General features: G+C 47.2%; 1 protein-coding gene across 2 annotated transcripts in view; it reads left to right on the top strand.

Moving 5' to 3' along the window:
- The window catches only part of ADAD1 (adenosine deaminase domain containing 1), a 756,025-nt gene that overhangs the window by 179,910 nt on the left and 557,681 nt on the right, over nt 1-18,434 (top strand). For both annotated transcript variants that reach the window (XM_085641552.1, XM_085641551.1), the window contains one exon: nt 7,661-7,825. In XM_085641552.1, the coding sequence (XP_085497678.1) occupies nt 7,661-7,825 (165 nt within the window). The remainder of the gene's footprint in view (nt 1-7,660; nt 7,826-18,434) is intronic.

The following is an 18,434-nucleotide window of genomic DNA, read 5'->3' as shown; positions in this document are numbered from 1 at the left end:
CACTTAGTGATGCTATGGCCCTGTTTCGCCTTCCAGTGTGTGGTGATGTTTCTCTTGGCCAGGAGCAGACCCAGATCTAAAAATGTACTAATAATTTTGTTCTTTGACGTATGGGGAAACCAGTGTAAGATACAGTGAGCGATGGGTGGTTCTAGCTCCCTATCAGTGATGTCTGTCAGTGATGTTGATCTATCCTCCCAATAACTGTCAAGGAACGAGCAGTCACATAACATGTGTTTAAAATCTGCACTTTCTGCATTATATCTCTGGCAGGACGCTGGCTGGACCGGGAAATATGCGTGTAGTTTTGCTGGGGTAAGATAGGCTCTGTGTAAAATATGGAAGTGTACTAATTGAAACCTCGCATTCCTTGTGCCCTTCCAGGCTCTCTCCACGAGTTCTCCTCACGCCTTGTCTGGGATGACCGCCCCTATATCAGTTTCCCATTCGAGCTTTAGGGCAGACAGGGGGGAGTAAGGATTCCCGTGTCATACGTCTATAGAGACACGTCCACCTGCTCTAATATGGAATCTCAACATTGTCCTCACCAGACTAATGGGTCCACCCTTTGAGCAATTGCACAAATGTGAACTGCAATTTCTCACATGGAAAACTGTTTTCCTGGTGGCTATCACATCACTCAGAAGAGTGGGTGGACTTCAGGCATTAACTATAGAAGAACCTTTTTTTTACAAATGCACCAAAATAAAGTGGTTCTTAGGACTAATCCTAAATTCCTTCCTAAAGTCATTTCTGCTTTTCACATCATTCAATCTGTTGAGTTACCTGTGTTCTTCCCTCAAACAGATTCAATAGCAGAACGTGCCCTACACACATTAGATGTAAAGAGAGCATTGCTGTATTACATAGAAAGGACAAAACCTTCCCGTAACACAAATCAATTTTTGACGCTTTTGCTCCACCACACAAAGGCAATCCCATATCAAAATCAGGAATTGCAAGGTGGATAGTCAAGTGCGTTCAAATCTGCTACGCAAAAGCAAAACAAACATTGACAGTTCCCCCTAGCGCACACTCCACGCAAACTGGGGGCTTCTATGGCATTCTTAGGAAATATACCCATAGATGACATATGCAAAGCTGCAACATGGTCTACACCTCACACAGTCACAAAACACTATTGTGTAGATGTGTTGGCAAGACAACAAGCTAGAGTAGGCCAGGCAGTTTTACGTACACTATTTCAGAGTAGGCCAGGCAGTTTTACGTACACTATTTCAGACCACTGCAACAGAGATACAGGTAAGCCACCGCTTTGGGAGAGAACTGCTGTATAGTCTATGCATAGCATATGATCTACAGCTCATATGCCTCGAATGGAAAATTCTACTTACCCAGTATGCATCTGTTCTTGGCATATAGAGCTGTAGAGTCGTATGCGCCCACCCACCTCCCTGGGTACCTATACCTGCTGCAGTAACCTCTTAGTTAGATACATGCATTCATGGACAGCTCCTTTTACTACTCATACTATCTCAATCCTCACCCTCTGAGGGAAAACAATCTAACAATGGAGTCGATGTCCATGCGCACCATCATCGAAAGGAGGAGTCACCTACCTTGTGACTGGAAAGACTTCTTCGAAGAAAAACAAAGTGCAAACATCCGGACCCATCACTAGGTGGCAATCTATGCATAGCATATGACTCTACTGCTCTATATGCCAAGAACAGATGCATACTGGGTAAGTAGCATTTTCCTTACTCTGGTTACTGTTTAATGGGCGTCTACTTCCTTGTTCCCATTATCAATTTACACCAGAAATAACTGAAGTTTGGAGTGGGAGATCTTCAACGCCTCGTCGTGGGTAGTAAGCATAGTATATAAATAAAATTTTCATTTCAGATTGTTTGCTTTTGGTCTCTCCTTAGCATCATTCTTTTTCCAAGGCCATGAAGGTAATGGCAGCTCAACTCATTAAGAAGGGCATCCGTTTCCATATACATTTATGTAGACTAGTGATTAATCAAGACCAGTTCTCCTACTTTAGTATCGAAGGGTCTGTCCCTTACAACCACCCTTTTGCCAGAGTTATGATTATCAAATAATTTATTAGAAGGTGGTCTTAATTCCACCTCAAGTGTTTCCGTACATTTGGGCGATCTTGCATACCTGACTCAAGAGAGGATTTGGTCTAATCAAGCAATAGTTCTGCTCTCAAGATTGTAAAGATCAACAGGCTAGTTCTATTATGTCTTTTCTGGGTTGATGAAAGAACAAAAGCAGACGCCAATGCTGCATGTAACTTACCTAGACTTTGAATAGTGAACTGAGTGAAACAGTGACACTAACAACCACTTGTTCCGTTGGATTTAATCTTGGAATTATTTTTCAGTTTACATTTGAATGCATTTTCGATTGACAAAACATATTCATTACAAAAACATAAATACAATTACCACAACAATATCGACATTTGTGCTGAAATTTGTACAATTGGACACCACTATAATCGATATAACACTCACCCATGAGCACAACAATCATACTACTCATGCATCCTCACTCAACAACATACAAAATGAAACATTGATGCTCAATAAATAAATCGCTATACGAAGGCCATCAACAAACAAAACTGTGCATAGTTGTGAATCTCTGTACTATATTTTACACAAGATTGGCCAAAGGTGAAAAAGGTCTACGCATTTCGAATCCCTTTGTAGACAGGGATTCTCATCAGGACCAACACTTGGCTGTAAACAAAGCAAAGAGAAAATGATTTACTAAGCTGACCCACTAGGTTTGCGTATAGCTGCTATGTACAAGGAGTTCTTACCTTAATCTGAGGAGGGGGGAACTCAACCCGAATCCTAAAAAGAGTGAAACCGACAACTTGTCACCTCTTCAATTTAAATAACAAACCGGGAACACCTCATGTAAGCGCTGTATACAACAAAAACTGGCTTTTCTTACTTGTGAGGCTGTTAGATGTGCAAAAGGGTGTCGAATCAACATAGGAAACTTCTTTCTGGGGCTTTTATAAGTCCACGAACACTAGGTGAGTACCAAATGTTGCAGGTGCTCTAAACAATCTGTAAACACGGAAGGGCAGCCTGTCAGAATGTGCTTCGATATTGCATGGTTTCGCATGGGCTGTTAAAAAGGTGTGTAAGCGCTTACCTCAGAGGACAAGGACCGGAGGAGTAAATCTGCTCACATACTCGTGCGTTCTCCAGAACGGGGACAATCTAACTGGGAACGAAGCCGGCCGTCGGGAAGTGAATCTCTCCGCAAGTAATAGATCTGAGGAATGCGAGGTGAGGCGTTGGTAAATGAGCGCCATAAAATTAAGCAATGTTGATGAAATCCGTTGCAGGGCAAAAGTTCTTACCTCGGGGAAGAACAGTGTCCGTATTTCTTTGCTTCAGTGGTTCGCCTCCATCTTAGTGCAAGCTGTAGGGGATCCAATTGGAGCCACTATTTAGGCATGCGCGGGACTCTCGGCTGAGGGGCTCATGGGAATGGTAGTTTCGCATGAATTTAAAATGTCTATTCTTTGTGTGAAGCCCCGAAAGTGGAGGAAACATGCACAAGACTTCAATAACAATTAAACAAGCGGACAAGGGAGGATCAATCGTCATATGGGCAACCGAACGGTACACTACTGAAGTGAATAGACAACTTTCCAACCAACTCTGTTACAGGAAGATAACAAAAGATCCCACATGTGAATTACAAAACAAACTTTTTCACACGCTCCAAAAAGGTTTCGACCAAGGATTTCTGGGTAAAAAAGAATTTGAGTATTTGAAAAACAGCCATCCCCGCACCCCATTTTCTATGTACTTCCTAAAGTACATAAAGATCAACATCATCTACCAGGGAGACCAATAGTCTCCGGCTGCGAGTCACTAACAGAACCCATCTCAAAATTTGTGGACTTTTTCTTAAAACCATTTGACAGAAGTAAAATCTTATTTAAAGGATACCACCGACTTTATAAATAAACTGGAGACAATGGACTTTGATGAAAACACACAGGTTTTGGTGACGCTAGACGTAACATCACTTTACACGGAGATACCGCAGGATGAAGGGCTAGCGGTGATTAAAACATTCTTGGATAGTAGACCTAAACCCGAAAAAATTCCCACTAAATTCATTATGGAATGAGCTACGTTTGCCTTAAAAAACAACAATTTTTGCTTCAAAGAGGACGTTTTTACCAAGTCAAAGGTGTGGCTATGGGCTGTCCCTTTGCCCCTGAGTTAGCTGTACTCTACATGTCAACATATGAGGATAGATTTGTCCATAATAACAATCCGTTTTCAGACTGTATCAGTAGTTGGGTTCGATACATCGACGACGTCTTTATGATTTGGACTGGTGATGAAGAAAAGTTACAATCCTTCTACAATTGGCTCAACAATAGAACATCTGACATAAAATTCAGTATGAATTATTCCAAATCTAAAATGCCATTTTTGGACGTTGAGGTGTACCCCACAGATGGACGCCTAATGACCACCCTATTTAAAAAGGAAACTGACCGAAACCGAGCGCTGCACTACTCAAGCAACCACCCACGCAGCCTAAGAGAAAATTTGCCCTACGGGCAGTTTCTGCGAATACGCAGAAACTGTGCATGTAGGGATGAATATTTTCTCCATGCGGAGCAATTTAAGGCGAATCTATTAGCTAGAGGATACCCAAAGAAACTTTTGAAAAGAGCCATTAAACGAGCGTGGTGGACACCACGAGAAACTTTACTGGAAAGACGTGAAAAATCAAAAACGGAGAGAATTGTTTGTGTCTCTACATTCAGTCCAACATCTAATTGGCTTAAGAAGATCATTAAACAAAATTGGCATCTGATTAGGAACCTGGACAAAACACTAAACGAGATCCCCCTATTTGCATTCAGGAAAGATAAAAACATCGCAAACCAGATAGTGCGAGCAGCACTACCCAAAACAAAAGGCGCTGATATAAGAAATTTGTTGAGCTTACCGCCTATACAGGGACACCATAGATGTGGCACATGTGTATGCTGTGATTCCACCATGGAAGGAAATTTGTTTTCCCACAATGGTACTCACTGGAAACATGAGACCTTTTCAAATTGCAAGTCAAAGTTTGTAGTATATGGCATTTGCTGTCCGTGCAACAAACTATATTGGCAAGACCAACCAGGAGGTAAGATATCGAATTCAGCAACATAAATCACGGATTCGAAAAAATGTACAAAATGCCCCATTGGTGAACCATTGGCTGCTGAAAAAACATACAGAAAAGGATTTTAAATGGTCAGTGATCTCCAGAGTGGAACAAGACCAGAGGGGTAGCGACCTGGACACTAAACTACTCCAAAGAGAAGCTATGCTTATCATCAAATTTAATACGTCGGTAGATGGACTAAATGAACTTTCTGAGATCTACAATCTATGATCTTGTCTATACAGTGATCGATAAAGTTATTTCGCCATCCCGTACATTTCCGGCACAAACTACAATTCCCATGTTTATTGTAGTCAAGCAGCGAGCGCACGCCTAGTACTAAAATTAACGATTTGGGTCCTCCAAGTTTGCCACTCCATCTAGATCCATTCCCTTGCACTGTTCTTCAGTCTTGTGCATGTTTCCTCCACTTTCGGGGCTTCACACAAAGAATAGACATTTTAAATTCATGCGAAACTACCATTCCCATGAGCCCCTCAGCCGAGAGTCCCGCGCATGCCTAAATAGTGGCTCCAATTGGATCCCCTACAGCTCGCACTAAGATGGAGGCGAACCACTGAAGCAAAGAAATACGGACACTGTTGTTCCCCGAGGTAAGAACTTTTGCCCTGCAACGGATTTCATCAACATTGCTTAATTTTATGGCGCTCATTTACCGACGCCTCACCTCGCATTCCTCAGATCTATTACTTGCGGAGAGATTCACTTCCCGACGGCCGGCTTCGTTCCCAGTTAGATTGTCCCCGTTCTGGAGAACGCACGAGTATGTGAGCAGATTTACTCCTCCGGTCCTTGTCCTCGGAGGTAAGCGCTTACACAGCTTTTTAACAGCCCATGCGAAACCATGTAATATCGAAGCACATTCTGACAGGCTGCCCTTCCGTGTTTACAGATTGTTTAGAGCACCTGCAACATTTGGTACTCACCTAGTGTTCTTGGACTTACAAAAGCCCCAGAAAAAAGTTTCCTATGTTGATTCGACACCCTTTTGCACATCTAACAGCCTCACAAGTAAGAAAAGCCAGTTTTTGTTGTATACAGCGCTTACATGTGGTGTTCCCGGTTTGTTATTTAAATTGAAGAGGTGACAAGTTGTCGGTTTCACTCTTTTTAGGATTCGGGTTGAGTTCCCCCCTCCTCAGATTAAGGTAAGAACTCCTTGTACATAGCAGCTATACGCAAACCTAGTGGGTCAGCTTAGTAAATCATTTTCTCTTTGCTTTGTTTACAGCCAAGTGTTGGTCCTGATGAGAATCCCTGTCTACAAAGGGATTCGAAACGCGTAGACCTTTTTCACCTTTGGCCAATCTTGTGTAAAATATAGTACAGAGATTCACAACTATGCACAGTTTTGTTTGTTGATGGCCTTCGTATAGCGATTTATTTATTGAGCATCAATGTTTCATTTTGTATGTTGTTGAGTGAGGATGCATCAGTAGTATGATTGTTGTGCTCATGGGTGAGTGTTATATCGATTATAGTGGTGTCCAATTGTACAAATTTCAGCACAAATGTCGATATTGTTGTGGTAATTGTATTTATGTTTTTGTAATGAATATGTTTTGTCAATCGAAAATGCATTCAAATGTAAACTGAAAAATAATTCCAAGATTAAATCCAACGGAACAAGTGGTTGTTAGTGTCACTGTTTCACTCAGTTCACTATTCAAAGTCTAGGTAAGTTACATGCAGCATTGGCGTCTGCTTTTGTTCTTTCATTATAATTGGTTTGGCCTTGCTGCCATTCGAGCCAGAACCCTTTACAGGTTTTCTGGGTTGATGGCATTGCACTAGTTCCTAATCCCACAAGTTAGTTTGAGAATGAGTCTTCTTTAGTGGAACCAGAGCCCCTTGTTATAATCAGTTCTGTGGCGACTGCCCCTTGTTATAATCAGTTCTGTGGCGACTTGAAAGACGAGTTCTGACTCAGTCCTTAGGTGGTGAGAGAGTTGCAGCAATAAAAGTGTGCAGGACAACTCTAACATCCCACTGTCCTCTACTTTGTCTGCGCACCTCCTTTGCGCTGCTTACTCCCGGCTCAGCAGACATAATCTCAACACATAACAGCCCTACCACTAGTCTTGGCTCACTCAGAACGCCGACACCAAACATACTGACAACCTCCAACATACTGGAGTGCTTACAAGAAGAACACCCCTGAAATAGGCCAACACTGTTGGCTTTACCAATGCTTATTAGACCTGTCCAAGTGTAGCAAAAGCTTCTAAAATATCAGAAGGCGGCCTATTGGCTAGTAACTATTCCTTCTTCTCCTGCAGATCCTAGATTAAATTAACTTCCATTTTAGTTGTTTCTTTCTTGTTGTTTTGTGTAATTAAGCCTTGTTTTTGGTACTTTCTGAATTTCAGCCCTGATTAAAATAAACATGTTAATATACTTTATGATGCAATTTCCAGATGCTGATTTGTTTAAAGAAAATACCATTTGTTTTTTCCAGGAAATGTTTTCGGAACATATTTTGCTTTTTGTGCAGTGATAGATGGTACCCAGTATAAAACAGGCTTGGGTCAAAATAAGAAAGATGCAAAAGCAAATGCTGCAAAGCTTGCATTAGACGAACTTCTTCAATATGAGGAGGCTGAGCAAAGCCTGGCCACTTCAGGTAATTTCTTTGTTTCTTTCAGTGTATGATGAACCATGTTTTTTATTTAAAAAATGTATGAAAGTAAAGAAATATTCAGTGGTATTTTGAACTTTCTCTATGTTCATTAATCTCAAGTAATTTAATAGGTCTCAACTCTGTTCCCTTTAATTTAATTTTCATATTGCTGTTGCTTCAAAGCTCTAAGTGCTGAATTTACAGAGAACAGGAGAAGTAATCTCATCTGTTAATGACTGTTATGGAGGCTTGGCTGTAAGGTTGTAAAGTAGTGGTCATGTTAAAGCATGTCAACTGAAGTAAAAGGTTTCAGCTCTTTCCAGCGTTTTGCACAGTTACAATGCAGACTTGAGAAGCAGTATTGTTGCATGGTTTTTGTATTGTACAAAATTCTCCAGTTGCTCAGCATCTTATATTGTTGGGCATCTCATCTTGTTGGTCCAGACTAACTGTTCCATAGGGGACACACTTGCTTTAGGATCTTTTGTCTTAAAGCTTCCACCTAGACTTACTAAGTTTTAGTGGTGGAGGAAGTACTATTGGTGACTATTTTTGATATCCATCTTTCCCACAGTGATGCCTTCTCATGACAGTACTCCACCTTTCAGATTGGTATCACAACATCCACTGCCTCACCATAGTCCACAATGTATCATTTACAGTGCATCTAACATGGCAGTGTTTCATGAAATTATCTGAACATCATAAAAAGATATTTCGTGGAGAGGGCGCTCCAATACACAAAAGCTTGCAGATGGTGGCAGTTAGTGAAAGTACCAGTAGATACTGAGCCTGGAGGATCCACCACATGCCTTAGGGAAAGCTCCACAGTCTCATTGGAAAAAAACAAATCAGTTTTACCTGGTTATTTCAACCACAGAAAAAGTGATTTGCCTTTGATTTGAAAACTAAACTGTATAGACCTTTCAAAGGTACCCTATGTTAATAAATTTTTTTTCTCAGGACTGCTTTGTGACTGGTGTCTAGTAGTAGATTGGCGAACTAATTTGGAACATCCCTGAGTACAAGACACATGGTCCTACAAAGAGAGTTTTTGCCATGAAGGATTAGCCAGGAAAATCACAAGAAGTTCATAAATGACAAAGTGCTACAAAGTCCCTTGATTCCGATGCATGCGCACCACGGATGTATATTGACGTTGGTCACTGGTTTAGTCCCAGTGACTCTATTGACTCATTCATCCTTAAGAGGTTGATTAAAATGATTACCGTTGAGTAACAAACATTCCCCTGAATAATAACCATTCAGGCTTATTACGGAGCAGAGCGGTCCTTCAGAGTGCTGCAATGACCATACCGATGTAGGGTGATCGGCTTTTCCCCACTTTGGAACAACCACACATCTGTGCAGACCAGATGTCCTCCACAAGTTCAGGGGCCAGATCCTACAAACCAACTTACTGTATTTAAATCTGGCTGCTTGGCTCCCGAAATCATTCACTGTGGACATCTGAATCTTTCACAGAAATGTATGGACATCCTAAAGGAAGCCAAATGCCTATCTGCTAGGGCTTCCCGTGCATTCAAATGGAAGAGATTCTGCATATGTATAAGAACATTGAGCCAACAAAAATCCTCTGACCGCGCACAAGTCTCATTCCAAGAGTGCTTCATGGTCCGTTCCACGCTGCCAGTGGGAACTGTGGTGTAACTCAACCTGTGAGCTATGGATTTTTCGGTCACAAGGCAGCCCATCCTCTGGAATAGGAAATTATACCTGGGTCCTCCCACCTCCTTCATCAACACCAGAGGTGCAAATTTAGGGAAAAGTATTGGCCTCCCCAGCCCTATATCCAGGATCTCCTCCACTCTTTCCTCAGTAGCACCTAATCACTTGGCAATCCCAAACCAAATAAAAGAACAAGCCCCGAACTCCAGATCGTTTATGGCAGTTTCCGGTCCGGTTTCTGGCCTATTAAGTCTCACAAGTGTATAATGTACTCTATGAAGGTAATTCAGGAGGATCAGGCGGATGAAGGGCAGATATTCTGCGTTTTGTGTATGAGACTGAGACTTCTAACAGCAGATTTGTTACTTTAGAATAATCCCAGGCATCAGGCTGGATCCACAAAATGTTGAGCAGTTCCTCTGCATGCCGGTAGGTGGTGTCAACTGCTCCGCTTCGACAGTCTGTGTCAGATGTGATGTGCGCAGTGCCTATAGAGCTGCCTCCTGGAGTTTCCAGGTGCCTGAGCAAATCCGGCTCAACTTAAGGAATTTCATGAGGTGATGGCCTGCATCTTTGGGCAACCAACTCCATCTGGTATGCCTTCTGGTCCCAAGGCGCCCTCGCTTGATGCAACTTCTGTCCCGAGCCCCATTCCGGCTCCCAGACATTCACTGATGTTCGGTTCCTTGTCGCAGTTTCTGGTATCTCTGTTGCCACACAAAGAGTCTATTGCTCTGTTTGACTCGGAGACGGTGCTCCTGTCTTTTGGTGCTGAGTTTGAGGACACAGCAGAGTATGGACCACTTGTCCCTACTGATGACATTGCTCAGTCTTTCCCTGAGAAGAATTGTTACAAGGATTTGGGGACGCAAGTGGGCATGACACCTCCTAAGACTCAGATTTGGTCACTCTTGGTCTTGAGGAGAGGGTTTCATTCGCATTTTTCATGAGGAGGGAAGCTGAAACCCTTTATCACTAAATTCCATCATTGGAAGCGAAGATTGTTGTCTTAACGGAGGTGCTCCATCCATGGCAAACAAAGTCCTCATGAATGTCCACCTGGGGGCCTAATCCAAACCCTGCTCCGTGGATCCCCGTCAACCATCCTGTTGCTTGCCGTCATCACCCTGCACATGGTGGCCTGGAATTCCTCATCCTGCACCCCACCTCAGGAGTTTGGTGGTCCAGGCTTTAACAGCCACAGCCAACGCAGTACTTTTCCCATTGCACCCTAGATAGGGAGTCCAAAAGATTAAACATATTTGGCAAGAAGATTTTCTCTTATGCCAGCCCGACCTTGCAATGAGTTAATACTGCTTGCCTTTTGGGCCTCTACACCCATTCTCTGTTGCACCTTTGATTTGCACAGGTGCTACCCATGGTCCCTGAGGAAGCCCGAGTGTTCCTCACTTGTGCCTTTTTGATGGCCCGGGCCAAAATTTGAGTTAAGTTGAGGATTGGAACCCCTGACTCCATTGGCAGAGCCATGGGCTCCACAGATGCTCTTATGCATCACGCTTGGTTGCGGTCCATGGGCTTTTCTGGTGAGGTTCAAGCAAGCCTCATGACCCATGACCAGCCTGTTTGGTAGAAAGAGGTGGATAGAGTACTTTAAGGACAGCAGGGTCATAGCTCTGTCCTTGGGGGGGGGGGGGGGGTGGGGGGGGGGGGTTGGTTGCTGAATCTGCCTATTTTTACTGGAGTGGCAGACTATCACCTGAGACAAGTGGGTCTTACAGATGGTTAGGCGGAGATAAACCTTTCAATTTCTCGAATTCCTGCCTTCCATGCCACGGACTGTACAACGGCTGTCAGTGTGCTACCTGTCCTTGTTACTTCCGAAATTGCAGGCACTTTTGGCCAAGGGAGCCATCGAGGGGTTCTGACACCAGAAGGTCGTAAATACTACTTCTGTTAACTCTTTGATGCAGAAAAAGGACCTAGGTTTCTGCCCTATTCATCTAGACCTCCACCCTCTCAACACTTTCCTAAGAAAAGACAGGTTCACGATGATCGCCCTTGTCCAGGTCCTGTCTGCCCTAGATCCTGGAGACTGAATGGTAGCTTTGGACCTTCTTATTTTTATGCTCCCATCTTGCAGGCCCACAGATGCCGTTACCTGCGGTTGACGGTGGGCCATGAGCTTTTCCAGCTCACTGTGTTCCCCTTTGGCCTCCCCATTGCCCCTCAGGCATGCGCGAAAGTGATAGTGGTGGTTGCTGTTCTTCTTTGGAGTTTGGGGGTCCCAGTCTTCCCCCAACCTCGACGACTTGCTGAAAGTGGGCTCACCCCAAGCATTAGTAATCCCCATCCCAACTACGGCGAACCTTCATCGATTGGTGTACACTATCGACCTGCCAAAGTTAGACCTGGCTCCTTTGCAAACACTCATTCTAGACATGATGCAGTTTCACACCTTCTCTTTGCGTGGAGAATCTAGGACATTAGTGCTATGATTCAGCCCCCCCCCCCTTATGTTTCAGCCTCTGTCCTGAATTCCGGTCAGATACACTCTGAAGCTGCTGGGTCTGATGATCTTGTGCATCCTGCTGGTGACGCATGCCGGATGGTACATGCAGCTCTGCAGTGGGTTCTGAAGTCCCAGTAGGTATAGCACCAGGGAAATCTTTCTGACTGTGTCCAGATATTTTGGCGGACCATGCCCCTCACCCTTCCCCCTCTTAGAGTGGACAGTGGTGATCAATGTCTTTCTTCTAGGATGGGGTGGTGTAATGAATGTGCTTTCACTAATAGGACACACCCAAACCTTGCATTCCCACCTGGGAGGCAAATTTACCACTGCACCTTTAAATAATACAGGTTTGTGCAGCACTCCCACTCTGGAGGCAACAATACAAATTCAGGTGCTTTTTATAATAACACACACAAGTTTATTAATGCAATGATTCCCAAGTATCAATTAACTACAATGAACAATTAGAATAAAATGCAGTATGTACAGGTAGCAAAGAGTAGAAAATATATACAAAATGGTTAGGAACACCTTACCGATTGAATTTGCTTCATCCTTGCCAACTCAAGCTTGGGAAGCCCGTCAAAAGCTCAGGAAGGAGTTTCAATCATGACTCAAGTTCCGTCACCTCCACAGCAATAAATCTATTCTGTGGTGTGAACTTCCACCTCTCCCCCACAGGTTCCCAGTTTTAAAACTATTACTCAACATGAGGCGAAGCTTCTAGAAAACCTCGCCCTCCTCTCATTAGAAAAAACCGAGCTGGCTGTACCAGTCTGTGTCAAGGCCAAGATGGAGGCTGGCCAAGCTCCCGTATTTTGACTTTGAGGCAGAGTTGCACATTCTACAGATAATATCCAGTTCACTCTGGTCAGTGAAGAGCGAAAAACAAGTGAGGAGCAGAAAGACCTTGAATATGAATCGGAAGCACTGCAGTGCACGCAGAAGTAAGACAAAGTCAGAAAGCAAGATGACATGAGGCCATGTCAAAGCCAGTAGTAAGAACTCCTAATTCTCATAACCCAAACAACTTGCAAGCACTGCTGTGCATGCATAAGCAAGGTAAAGTCAGAAAACAAGATGACATGATGCCATGTCAAAGCCAATAGTAAGCACTTATAATATAAATGTACTGTTCTACTCCGTGACAGCTCTCACTAAAATACAACAAGATTACAAGAGGAGAGAAGGAGGCATATGCAGGACCGTCTCTTAAATCCAAGCTAGGGTAAAATAACACACTAAAGTCAGTTAAAATGGTGGTAGTCGAAGGTCATCATAGGGTGCCCAACCACAAGAGCGCCTCTTTCACTACAGGTGGCCACCTGGTGGAGATGGAGATAAGCGGACCTGGCTCCACATCAACCTGTTGGTGTTGCAGGCCATCCATTTGGCATAGAAAGCTTTTCTGCCATCCATCAAACAGAGGCTGTTGCAGATGTTCATTGACAACACCACTGCGATGTGGTACTGCAACAAGCAGGGCTGGGCCCTCTGTGCCGAGATGCCCTGCGCCTCTGGACATGATGGAATGTCAGGACATCCTCCTGGTCGTACAACACCCGGAGTGATATCTAAACACCAGGGCATACCAACTCAGCTGTGGATACCTTGCAGACCACGAATTGCATCTGCACCCAGAGGTAGCGTAAGGTCTCATTCTGCAAGTGAGGAGAATTTTGGCTCAATGTAGTCGCCACAGCTGAGAACGAGCAAAGTGACTTTCTGCGTGTTGGAGTCCCAATGCGGCTCTCTGAGATGCGTTTCGCTTGAAGTGGAATTCTGTGTTCTTGTATGCCGTTCTGCTGATGCCACTCTTGCTCAGTCCTCAAAAAGATTAGGACAGATCGGTCTCTAATCATGCTAGTGGCCATGCAGAGTATTGTATTCAGAACTCAAGAAGCTCTGTCCTCTGATTTAGGTTGCTTTGGCAGGGTCTCTTGTTGCAGCAGGGCAGGGTCCTGAATCCCAACCTGCACACGCTTCATCTTCATGCTTGATGATTGAGCGGGAACAGCCAAGGCTTTTCGAGCTTCCTCCAAAGGCTGTTGATGATGTTCTGGCAGTCTGGCATCCCTTGACAAAATGTGTATATGCCTGCCATTGGGACAAGTTTATGGCTTAGTGTTCAGACAAGCACGTTGACACATTTCGTGGCAAACTGAAGTGTTAATTTTGTGTCTAGCATTGGCCTAGCAAGACCTTGCTCTGGGCATTGTTAACCCCTTTGGTGACTTTGACGTAATGGTTACTTCCTCGACTCTGATGCTTCTGTGCTGAGGACGTAACCGTTACATCCTGTGGCCATCCCATCTACAGGTCCCCACTGGGGATTTTCAGTGGAAGTGATTCTGCTGTCACCCTTGGCCCCCCAACCCCTGCGGCGATCTGATGATTGCTTGCTTACGGTTTCCTGTTGTCATGAGAGCAGGTCAGGGACGACCTGAAAGCCGTTGCTTCCTGCACGTAGGAGAAAAAGGTGAGTTTTCCTCCTGGGTGGGATCGGGGATGGCAAAGAGGCACTGGGGGAAAGATGGAGTTTTTCTTTGCCCCAGGTGTCTCTTTGCAGTGCAATCCTGCTGTGCGATTGTGGCTGGGGCCACAATCGCGCAGCAGGAATGCACTCACAAGGCCACCAGGAAATCTGCTGCCATATATTTTTGTAGGGGTGTGGCCGCTCTGGCAAGGATAGTGCCCTAATAATTTGGGCACTGTTTTGGCAGTCTTCTGCGTCCCATGGGGGCAGATCGGTCTTAAATCTGTAAGAAACACGTTAGATTCCTTACCTTAGAATATCCCCAGGCGTCAGGCTGGATCCGGCAAGATTTTTCGTCAGCAGTACCCTTGCGCGTCGGTAGGCGTCGTCTGCGACTCCGCGTTCGGCGTCGTGATCGCCGGGATGACGTCGTCGGAGTACTTAGACGCCGCCCTCGCGTGCTGACATCCGTTCAACTTTTTTCCGCGCCAGTAAGCGCAGATCCGGAAAGAGCGTACCCTTAGTCATTTTTTGACTAACTTTTTGGACATTTTTGTCCATCTTTTTCGAGTCAACTTAGACTCCTGTTGCCGGTAGGGATGCCTGGGTTCAAGCCGTATGACGTCTGTCACCGACTGATGTCGGTTACCGAACCCCACCATCGGTGTGTCTACTGTCTTGGGGCCGACCACAATGACAAGTTGTGCCCCGACTGCCGGGCCTTGACCTCCAAGGCTAGGCTGGAGCAGCCCCGTAAGCTCCTCGAGATCCAGCAGTCGGCTCTGCGCTGCTCGAGGTCCCGGTCGAAGAGGAAGTAGAGGGACCGGTCGCGGAGCCGCAGTCATCGCCGCTCGTTGGAATCCAAGCCCTTGCACTCGGGTAAGTCGAGGCATGGTGAAAAGAAGTCGAAGCAACATCACTCTTCTGACTCCCCTCGCCGGTCGCGCGGCTCGGCCGAGGGTTCGGGTGGCACCACCCGCATGGCTCTGCTGGAGCTGCAGGAGTCACATCCGGCCCCACACCCTCCGGTCCCTGGGCCTCGTGCGACTCCGGGCGAGATTCGAGACTTCCTCATGGCCATGAGGAGTCTCTTTCTGACTGGGGGTCCTAGCGAGCCGGGCACTTCGGCACCGTCGTCGTCTTAGGCCCCGATGCCGCAGGTCTCCGTGAGATCGAGGCCTGGATCCCGGTCGATGCCAGTTGACCTCACGACTACTCCGCTGGCGCTGACCCCCATGGTGTCGCTCCCGACGCCGGCCCCTGTTTCAGCCCTGCTCCGGGTCCGGCGTCGGAGCGGCGCCACTCGGCGCAGTCTCTGGCATCGATGGGTGAGCATTTCATCTATGACCCGGCTCCGTCCTTTCTGCCTGTTTACCAGGAGATGAATGAAGGTGAGGACTGGAAGGGGTCTGAGGACCGTCTGGCGCAGCAGTGCCAGTTAAGACAGGACAGACGAGCTGGGGGATGCCAGTGGTTTAGACACTTCGCCTGACACTGGTTTCATCTCTCCTCCTTCTGTGGCTATGGAGGAGGGTGCGACTTATGCTGTGGTGCTACGCAGGGCGGCCCAGGCCTTGCACCTGGAGCTCTGTGCAGCGGCTGTGAGGACTAACCTCCTCCCTGAGGTGCTTCAACTGCCAGTAAGCTCTTCAGAGCCACTGCTGCTGTTTAATGAGGCCCTCACCGACGTTCTGATGGGCACTTGATCCAAGCCCTCCCACAGTCTCTCCTGTGGATCAGAAAGAGGCCCGGCGCCACCGCCCAGCTCCAGGTGACCCCAGCTTTCTGTCTGTACACCCCACCCCAGAGAATCTGGTTATCCAGGCCTCCATGTCCCAAACCGCCTTCCCGTCCGCACCTCAGGATCGAGAATCCAAAAGGTTGGAGCAGTTTGGCAAGAAACTGTTTTCCTCCCTCAGTCTGGGGTTGCGGTCCATTAATACTGCGTGCCTTTTGGACCGTTACCCCACTCTTTGTTGTATACAGTGGCGGACGTGCTGCCCCAGGACACTGCTCGCCCATACTCTTGCTGAGGGGCGTGATGCAGCACTGTATTCCATCCGATGTGGAATTGACACCACGGACTCGCTGGGTAGAGCGATTGCAACGACGGTGGTGATTCGCCGTCACGCCTGGCTGAGGTCCACGAACGTTTCATGCGATGTCCAGAGCACCCTTATGGACATGCCCATCGATGGCCGTCGCCTTTTTGGCGCCAAAGCGGATAGCGTGCTGGTGCGCTTTAAGGACTCCAGGGCTACGGCCAAGTCCTTGGGCCTCTCGGCCCAGCACCAGCAAACTACTGCTTTTCGCCCCTTTCGTGGCCAAGGAAGGGGCACCCCCGCATGTTCGTCCAGCCACAAGCCGCAGAACAAGCCTCAACGCGGACGTGGATTCCGCCGTGGCGGAGCATGGGGACAGAGAGCCGGTCAGTCCACATCTGCTCCTGCAGCATCTGCCTTAGCCTTCCTAGTCCGAGCTTTCAGGTCCATTCCACGCCAGTGGGAGGCAGAGTTCGCCATCACCTGCTCCACTGGCGTACCATCATGTCGGACAGGTGGGTGCTGCAAGTCGTCCGAAGGGGCTACTCCCTCCCCTTCGAGGCGACCCCTTCAGCCATGCCACAGCAGTACCACCGCATGTCGGGGGATCACTTGCAACTTCTGCAGGAGGAAGTTACGCCCCTCTTGTCCAAGGGGGCCATCGAGCGCGTTCCTGGCCCAGAAGTAGGACGGGGTTGTTACTCCCACTACTTTCTGGTTCCCAAGAAGGGCAAAGGCGGTCTACGCCCTATCTTGGACCTCAGTAGCGTCAACGCCTACCTCCGGAAGGAGAAGTTCAAGTTGCTCACCTTAGCTCAGGTTCTGGCTGCCCTAGACCCTGGATGGTAGCATTGGACTTCCAGGACGCTTATTTCCACATCCCCGTCCTGCCGGCCCACCGGCGTTGCCTACGGTTCACGGTAGGCCACAAGCACTTTCAGTTTACCGTGCTCCCCTTCGGCCTCACAAGTGCCCCTCGGGTGTTCACGAAAGTGATGGCGGTGGTTGCAGCTCATCTGCGCAGATTAGGGGTTCCAGCCTTCCCCTATCTCGACGACTGGTTGTTGAAGGCGGGCTCGCCCCAGCAAGTAGTCTCCCACCTCCAGACTACGGCTGACCTACTGGATTCGCTGGGGTTCTCAGTCAACGTGCCGAAGTCACATCTGAGTCCCTCCCAGAAGCTCTTCTTCATCGGAGCGGTTCTGGACTCCGCGCAGTTGCCGGTTCGGGATATTCAGGCTCTGATTCCGATCTTTCAGCCTTTATCCCGAGTTTCGGTCAGGATGGCCCTATGGCTGCTAGGTCTGATGGCCCCCTGCATCCTGCTGGTACATCATGCCAGGTGGCGGATGCGGGCTCTGCAATGGGACCTGAAGTTCCAGTGGGTTCAACACCAGGGCAACCTGTCCGACCACGTCCTGATCTCGGAGGGCACTGCAAGACAGCTGCAGTGGTGGCTCACGGACCGCGATTGGGCCAGTGACAGATCCCTCTCCCTACCCCAACAGGAGCACATGGTGGTGACGGATGCGTCCCTCCACATCCTGGATCCTGGATGCGGAGATCAGACGCCTCTTGTCTCTGGCCGAGTCCCGGCTCCATATCAACCTATTGGAGCTGCGGGCGATCCGGCTTGCACCGAAGGCATTCCTTCCCTCTGTCTGGGGAAGTGTAGTGCAGGTGTTCACGGACAACACCACCGCCATGTGGTATTGCAACAAACAGGGCGGGATGGGGTCGTGGACCCTTTGTCAGGAGGCTCTGCGCCTCTGGACATGGCTGGAACATCAGGGCATCACCCTGGTGGTTCAACACCTGGCGGGCTCTCTGAACGCCAGGGCGGACGAACTCAGCCGCCTGTGCATGATGGATCACAAATGGCGTCTAAACTCTGACGTGGCGCAAGGCCTCTTTCGGCAGTGGGGAGAGCCT

Source organism: Triturus cristatus, chromosome 2_2, assembly GCF_964204655.1.
Source record: "Triturus cristatus chromosome 2_2, aTriCri1.1, whole genome shotgun sequence".
NCBI classification, from domain to species: domain Eukaryota; kingdom Metazoa; phylum Chordata; class Amphibia; order Caudata; family Salamandridae; genus Triturus; species Triturus cristatus.
The sequence above is the reverse complement of the archived record's forward strand: the minus strand, read 5'-3'. Positions and strand labels throughout refer to the sequence as shown.